The sequence below is a fragment of the Rosa rugosa genome, chromosome 2 (assembly GCF_958449725.1).
Source record: "Rosa rugosa chromosome 2, drRosRugo1.1, whole genome shotgun sequence".
Taxonomy (NCBI): Eukaryota; Viridiplantae; Streptophyta; class Magnoliopsida; order Rosales; family Rosaceae; genus Rosa; species Rosa rugosa.
In genome coordinates this window covers 59,791,975-59,799,951 of record NC_084821.1, presented here as the reverse complement: position 1 = coordinate 59,799,951, position 7,977 = coordinate 59,791,975, and the positions used below count along the sequence as shown (strand labels likewise).

At 34.1% G+C, this 7,977-nt stretch overlaps 1 protein-coding gene across 4 annotated transcripts; it reads right to left on the bottom strand.

Moving 5' to 3' along the window:
• Positions 1-1,039: 1,039 nt before the first annotated feature.
• Positions 1,040-6,107, bottom strand: LOC133728933 (uncharacterized). Of its 4 annotated transcripts, XM_062156389.1 has the most exons (8): positions 5,487-6,107; positions 4,775-4,825; positions 4,639-4,695; positions 4,284-4,342; positions 3,441-3,561; positions 2,870-2,923; positions 1,723-1,815; positions 1,040-1,635 (listed from the first exon to the last, which is right to left on the bottom strand). In XM_062156389.1, exons 5-8 carry the CDS (start codon positions 3,453-3,455, stop codon positions 1,216-1,218), a joined length of 582 nt encoding a protein of 193 aa, XP_062012373.1. In that variant the 5' UTR covers positions 3,456-3,561; positions 4,284-4,342; positions 4,639-4,695; positions 4,775-4,825; positions 5,487-6,107; the 3' UTR covers positions 1,040-1,215. The 4 variants fall into 4 exon arrangements, 3 of the variants coding, with proteins under 3 accessions (XP_062012373.1, XP_062012372.1, XP_062012374.1); XR_009856109.1 differs by lacking the exon at positions 3,441-3,561; XM_062156388.1 differs by having other exon boundaries at positions 3,441-4,342.
• Positions 6,108-7,977: the final 1,870 nt, after the last annotated feature.

Sequence of the window (7,977 nt, the reverse complement as noted above, 5' to 3'; positions counted from 1 at the left end):
TCACTATGTGGTTAATTCAGTGGATGGGCCTGCCAATTGAAGGTGCCACATGGGAAGAGGCCCACTCCATTATGGCCTGCTTCCCTCCTTTGGCGCCTGCGGACAGTCACCCTCTCAAGGGGGTGGGACTTGTTAGAACCAACTTCCCTTGACCTAAACCCGTTTGTCAAAGCCCAATATCTACATTGCAGAAGTAGATCCAGTAGCAAGTAATAGGCCCAATCCATTAGACTAGATGACAAGACAAGTGGTCCATGCCACGTGTCGATCTCCACTTGTAAGAAAGTTTAATCTCAGCCTTTAAAACTTGTATCAGAACCCAATTCTGGGCATCTTTTGAAATGAAGAATGCATTTTAACTTCTTTGTCTTTCTTTTCCATTAGCACTTTTAATTAGAGGCTATCATAATGTCGCCTGATTCTCTAAATATAATTTTTTTTTAAATATATATCGTTTATGCTTGAGAAATGAGTTGTGGTAACAAATACAAATAGTTTTGATTTCAAAACTTAAAAAGAAAAAGAGTCAGTAACAAATACAAATAGTTTTGATTTTAAAACTAAAAAAGAACACTACAGGAGAAAACCCCTTTAGTGACAAACCTATTTTGTCTCCCATTCAAACAAATTTGTCACCCATAGGTATGGGTGACAAAATCATTTTGTCTCTAATTTTGTCTCTAATAGTGGGTGACAGATTCTTATTAGTGACAAAAGCTAAATTTTGTCACCCAAAAATAAAGGGGACAAAGTATTTTTCGTCTCCTATACGCCTACATTTTGTCACCTAAAACATTTCACAATCGAGCAGAAATTCTATATATGGCGGGTAATTTGAATAAAATGGCGGGATTTTGGGAATCAGTGACAAACTGTTCGGAATGAGTTTGTCACCCATACTTTGAATATTTTGAAATTAATTAATTTTTTATTTTCATATTTAATTGATTATATATTATTGGTGACAAAATGTCACCTTGACACCTGGGAACATAATATCTAATTATCAATTTTATATAACAAATTTCAACACTAAATAAAACTAAATAAAAAAGTATTTAATTGCATTGAATAAATGAAAAGATAGTATAACAGAGAAAGTGAAGTTTTGCGTTTCTACACTTCTACATAGACAATAGGTAGCAAAAACAAGTTTTCTAGTTTAATAATATAAAACTAAAGTTCCATCGGAAAACAACATTAAGGTCCTAATAGCTAGTCTGCACCCTCATCTTCATCCCCATAGATATTCACATCATCATCATCATCATCCCCATTATCATAATCATCATCATCATCACTGGAATAATGAACATTATACCCTTCAACAGTAGCAAGTTGCTCTTCTATGTGACTGATATGCCTCAAAAGCTTTTCCACCGTGGCTGTCAGCTCAATCACCTTTTGTTCTGTCACTGAAGTATTTGTAGATTTATCACTCTCAGAATAATGGACGGGTTCCTTCCGTGGACCATAGCCCAGACCGCGAATGCCTCTACCCTTTGCAACCCCAACGCCATTTGCCAAGATATCCAACTGCATAGAGACGGGAACTTCTATTTCATCAAGTGAGGCAGCCCCAAGCACTTCAGCTAACTTCTCCTTTGTTTGATTCAATTCTCCTAACATTTTCTTCTACATAATTGAAGAAGAAAAAAATAATTAATTAAAAAGCGATAAAAACAAGATTAAAAATTGAAAATCTTTATAACAAAAGCTAACCCCAGTTTGTTCAGCTGCTTCGTTGATCCATTGACCGTCACGATGTTGATGCATAGCGCTCCAATTCTCAACAAAAGACACATTTTTACCTTTCTGTTTGTGCTCAAAATAAAAAGTTAATATGATCAGTATGCATATAATACATGTTAAAATATTCAATTTTAACTCAATACCTCAAACCTGCAGATTTATGCCAATAAATACCATAAACACATGAGCAGATTAATAATTAAACAGACTGAAGGAGCAAGCGCACATGCAGATTTCAGGCTCAAGTAATATTACGACCAAGCAGAAAACCACTCAGAACCGTGAGAATATATCACTTCTTAGTGATTCGTAAAAGTAAATCACAAGAAAACTTAACATGACTGAAGCGTACTAACATAAGGGCCAAGGACATGCCCCTTCTTTTTACTGATAGTTCATGTTACAATATATTTTCAATAGGCAGTAGTAACCTCCTTAACTCTAACCATTTGGTTCAGTTGAAGTGCACCTCGCTGGATGCAATATCTAAGACTAGCTTTTCCTAATTCTAGAGAAGAGACAACTTCAATGTTCAAGTTGGACCTTTCATCTGTGTCATTTGAAACATATAGAAGAATCAATGACTCAGAAACCTATAGAAAAAGCAATACTAATTATTTGATCAAACAAGAAATAATACTTATGAACACATAAGTATTATTTCTTGTTTTACAGAAAAAGCAAAATAAAATTCAGCTTGTTGTTAAATGAAAAGGACCAAAAGTTGAAAATGAAGTGTTATTGACTCATCTTCTGCTGTGTGACAAAAGGGAGAAAAAAAAAAAAAAAAAGAGACAAAAGAAAAGGAAAAAGAAGAAGAAGATGGAGTGAGTATTGACCAGTATGTTATGTTACGATACATTACCAAAAGAATATACTTTATGTGGAGCTTTAGAGTATACTTGGACACCTTATTTTATGATACTAGAGCAATTTCTGGATAGAAGTCTGGAGATCAACAAAACCTCAAATTAAAATAGTCAAACATCCAGTTTAAAGGTTATCCAAGTGAACCTGGAAACATCGTTATAATGCTACCGAACCTTCCAAAATAAAATTGAAGAAAAAGTACAAAAAGAATATACTATATGTGGAGGTTTAGAGTATAGCTGGACACCTTTTTAATGATACTAGAGCAAGTTCTGGGTTGAAGTCTGGAGATCAGCCAAACCTGAAATTAAAATAGTCAAACATCCAGTTTATAGGTTATCCAAATGGACCTGGAAACATCGTTATAATGCTACTGACCCTTCCAAAATAAAATTGAAGAAAAAGTTATAAGTCATCTGAGAAAAGCTAGAACAAGAAAAAGTTGCAGATGTAGTAGAATAGACAACAACAAAAAGGATTAAAGCCTTGTTTGTTAGCTGTGGAACAGATTAAAAGTGTTTTTCTCAAGTAATAGCTTATATATAGACATGTACAGATCACATTATTCTCTTCCCATCAAAATATATAGATGTACCTATTTACATACATTATGAACTTAAACATGTATAAGTAGGTATGAGTGTCTGGTATAAATTTCTGTGGGAGATGATCGATCAGTGGAAGAAGAAAAAAGCTATACATTCTTGTCGGGAACAGTTAGACAATGGCCCTGCCTTCAGGGAATCTAAACCTTCAAAATGACAAAGGCAGGTCGCTAATTCATAGAAGCATAAAATACACAATCAAAAGACATATACCTCAAAAATGATCATCACATCATCACTACAATTGTAGCACCATGATGAAGACTACTGATCAGATTTAACACTTAGCTAGCATTAGCAGTGTTCATGCTTTTGAATTTTGCGCAACTACTTGCTACAGACAAACCAAATCACACAAATATGAATTTAATAAACATTAGCAGTGACGCATTTGTTACTTGTTTCAAAAATGATATAAAATAAATGACAACCAAGAATTATTCCTTCATAAGTGATGCATTTGTGTCTAGCGTTATTGGTCAATTAAATTTGCTAGATCATAGGTAGCTGTTTGTGTTTTGTTCCTTTTTCCCTTATAGTCTACAGAACAACTTGAAGACAGATTGATCGTAGATTTGGAAACCAAATCACAGATATAAGCTTATCTGTCTATCTATTCATCTAAGTAATCACTTTCTGCAACTGTCCTACATCCTTATATGATTAGCTTAGCCTAGCTTCCTAAATTGAATTATTTCACCTACTTGGCTTTCGTACAAAATTCATCTAAACACTTTCAAATATGAATTTAATAATACATTTGAATCTAAGGAATTTAATACACTTAGCTAGCATTAGCAGTGACGTGTTTGTGCTTGCCTCTTGATCCATATTAGCAAAATAATCCTTATTCAACCAACAAATATGCAATTTAATAAACACTTTACATATCCAAAATCATATAATGTCTTTCCTTATTTTTCTATTATATACATGTCCACTACCATCATGTTTCAAGACTGGTCTTAGCTCGCATAAACCATAAAAAATAAAATAAAATAAAATAAAAAGGAGAGAGGAAGATATTAATAGACTACGTGGAACTTTAGAGCATACCTGGACACCTTTTGTGTAATACTAAAGCAATTTTTGGATTGAAGTGAGCTCAACAAAACCTAAAAAACAAATCAAGACAAAAGCAAAATAAAATTTCAGCTTTTCAAGGCCAAAAGATATGGTCCGCAGAAAATTAGTAAAGATATAAGTAAACTGTGATTAAAGGTTGTTAACGCTTTCTCACACAACAAAAAGGACATTACAGGACTCTTCCTGATCATAGACCAGCTTCTTTATAAACTACTAAGGACCATAACATTAATGAGCCTACATCTAACATATTATAAGCAGAAGCAAAGACAAAGGCCATGTCAAAATGTATATGACATAAATATACGTAAATTAGAAAACTTACTTGTTCTTCTCAATATCGATCAGTTGCATCACTCTTTTTAGCACTTTCAACAATCACCTACAGAAGACAATGAATTTCAAAACAAAACTAAAGAGAAACATAGAGTAAAAACCGCAAGAGCAAAGAAGAATCATACTAGTATTCAATCCGGATGATGCTCTCTGATGCGATTCTGCTTCCCTTTTTCCTGGAATATATAAAGACACAAACTGTAAACTTCAACATAGATTGAAAATAGTACGAGTGTGACAATTGAGACTATAAGAACAATTTTATGTTTCCGCTTAGCAGAAAGTAATGCTTTGGATTTTCCATACAAAACTGTATCCAAGAACCCCGCCGTATCTCTCAAAACCTTTTCTCTGGCTATTGGAAGTCCAAGTAATATATATATATAAAGAACCAATTACAGTCACTTCCCTATATTAACAATTAGTTCCTGAAGCCATCACTATCCACCACATCAAATCCAAATATATTTAAACCTGAGTTCATCTCTCTACATAAAACTCAACCACCCCCAACAATTCCATCAAGACGTGCATATGTTAAATAAACAAGATTGTCAATTCTAAATGGGTGAGAAAACAAAAACAAAAACCCAATTAATATAAAACCAAAATTAGAGAGATGATATCATCAAAAAATAACAATACTGAAATTGAAAAGTCTGCAGCAATCAAGAATTCATATCCCAAACAATTATCCATTGTTTTCTTACCAGTATAAGAACCCATCATCTCAACTGGTATATTGTAATCAAAACACAATTACAATTGAAAATTGAGAATACCCATTGAAACAAATCAAATTATAAAAAGAAAAGAAGACAAAAATTAAAAATTTACCTGATCGATAAAAAACCCAAGATGAAGGGGTTTGGTGCTGGTGATTTAGGATGATTTTGAGATTGGGCTGCTGGGGTTGAGAAGTGAAAAGAAGAGATTAGAGAGAAGATGATGTAGTAGTTTGAGGTTTGAGGAGATGAAGTAGTTGTCGATCGAAGGTGGAGTTCATGTTGCTGGCAGTTTGAGGTTCGAAGTTGTGAACGCTTGGGAAAATAGATTTCGCGGTGGATAGGATGAAAGAAGGAAAAAAAAGAAAAAAAAAAAAAAGGTATTTATACCTCATCCTCTTTTACATAATACTACACCGTTTTGGAGATTTGAAGTCTCAATGTTTTTTCCTCTCAATTAAATTTTTGATTTCCCGCTGGTGGAATAAAGGCCAACTGCCTAAATTATAAAAACAATAGGAGGCAAAATTATATTTTGTCACTAATAAAAAGTTGAGACAAAAAGATTTTGTCTCCTTTCTTTATTATTTTGTCAAGCAAACATTAATATAAATTTAATTTAAGATGACAACTTATTGGTGACAAACTAAAAAATTGTGCCACCCATTATAGTTATTAGTGACGCAAATGACTTATGTCGCCTATACTTTTGTCTCTAAAGGGGTTTTCCCTTGTAGTGACCATTGATCCGGCGATGTCCACAATCTTTGGTGGTTTGCTTGTACTTAGAAAAGCATTTGTTTAGAATCGGGCAAACGATTTGCTTGAATGTAGTAGCTGTTATTATGCGGAAGTGGGTGCTGTTTGTCCTTTTATTTGGTCCCTCCTTGGTACTTATGGAAGTCGATGAACTCTGCACAAAGTTTTCTGATACTGCATGTCATCTTGATTATCAAATATGACTCATTGAGTTTCACTAAGTGTTACTCATTCACAGATACATAGGTTGAGGTCTTGCATATATATATTATATATATATAATATATATATGATCAAGTGATCGAGAAGACCCCTTACGGATGAGCTAGCTATTGACGCAAAGGGTATTGTCCTGAAACTCTGAAAGAAGGGTTTGGGGTAGGTTTGTTTGTAAAGCCCACAATTATAAACTGCACGTTTTGAATGAGCAGCGTTCATCATTTTCATGCATCGGTCTTTTGACATGCAACGTTCCAACGCCATCTCACCTCAATGTTGGACATTTCACTACTTGAACTTCCACACAAAAAGAATTTGTCAGATTTGACTATTTTTTTCTAATTTGTGCATCTAAAAGTCGTAGCGCGTGAACCAATACATGTTGATTCAGTTGGTATGAACGTGTTTGTGGTTTAGTCTAAATCGAAATTCGATTTCTGCTGTTAGCACTTAGTAGTCCTGTATTGGGTCATGCAATCAGTAAATCTATTGCGGAAATTCATACTTGGGGACTGTAGAGGTGTATTTTTGTCCTAGAACGGAGGTATAAGATATCATTCCTCTCTCTAAAATTTTTGTAACCAAAAAAAAAAAAATTAAAATAAAAGTCATAGCACGTGAATAAAATACTTTTTTTCTTTTTTGAAATTTCATTAAAAATGAGTGAAGCCGGGAAAGGAGCCCGAGTTTCTTGTCGATCAACTACCGAGTAAGAACTTATATTTCTAATGTAGACCTTTACTCTTAAATTTATTCCTTTTATGCTAGACGTGGCAGCAACTTGTTATTTGTACTCTGGGTCTTTGGCACTAGAATTTCTGGAGAGATCGTTTCTCCACTGCGTCGTTTTTAGCATGTTGAAGAGATGTTAACGGAGACATCATTGTCATTGTCGTCGTATTCATTAATTTTTTTTCTACTTTTTCTTTATTCTCACTAGCTACTTTATAGGCTGTAGTGTAGATGTTTTTGGATAGAACTCCACAGCCCACTTATTGAAGATGATGTCGGTAATGCCTAATGAATGGTCAGTCGATATGAGAGCGGGCCAATTCATTCCAGTTAAGTTTCGGTTAAACATACCCTCCAAATTCTTGGATTCGAACTGTATTTCAAACTCAATCCTTGAAAATCAAAATGAATTCCAAATTTAAACGGGAGTGTATTCCATGCACCGTCAGTGCATGGATACTTGCAATATGAATGGATGTAATTTTTTTGATATTAAAATATATAAAGGAGTTGATTAGATGAGTGACTGTTATTTTTTTAGAGATTAAAATAACTGTCAGTGCATACAATCCTCTTCACTAATTAAATTATTGGCAGCGCACTACGCAATTTGAAAGAGAACCACACCGTTTATAGAGCTAGGAGCTAGATAGACAAAAAGTGTCCCAACAGACTTTCAAGTTTTAGAGAATCTAAAGAGTTAGCTAGATCTCGAAAAGTTAGTTAAAATTGATAGAGAAAATAACAAGAAATATTTGTATTTGTAGCGCGTGGTTGAATTGCACGGCGGATCGAGATCCTTCCCTCCTCTAAGTTAGGAGAAAATACAGACAAATTGTAAGAAAAATAATTCAACCTCCATGACATTCTCCTTCACATCACACACATGGGGC

What these genes read in the sequence shown, in the direction of transcription:
- LOC133728933 (XM_062156388.1), bottom strand. An exon ending in GCTCTAGTATCATTAAAAAG is followed by an intron (nt 1,816 to 2,869) that starts GTGTCCAGCTAT and finishes GAGCACAAACAG; the next exon opens with AAAGGTAAAAATGTGTCTTT. An exon ending in AAGCAGCTGAACAAACTGGG is followed by an intron (nt 1,636 to 1,722) that starts GTTAGCTTTTGT and finishes TCAATTATGTAG; the next exon opens with AAGAAAATGTTAGGAGAATT.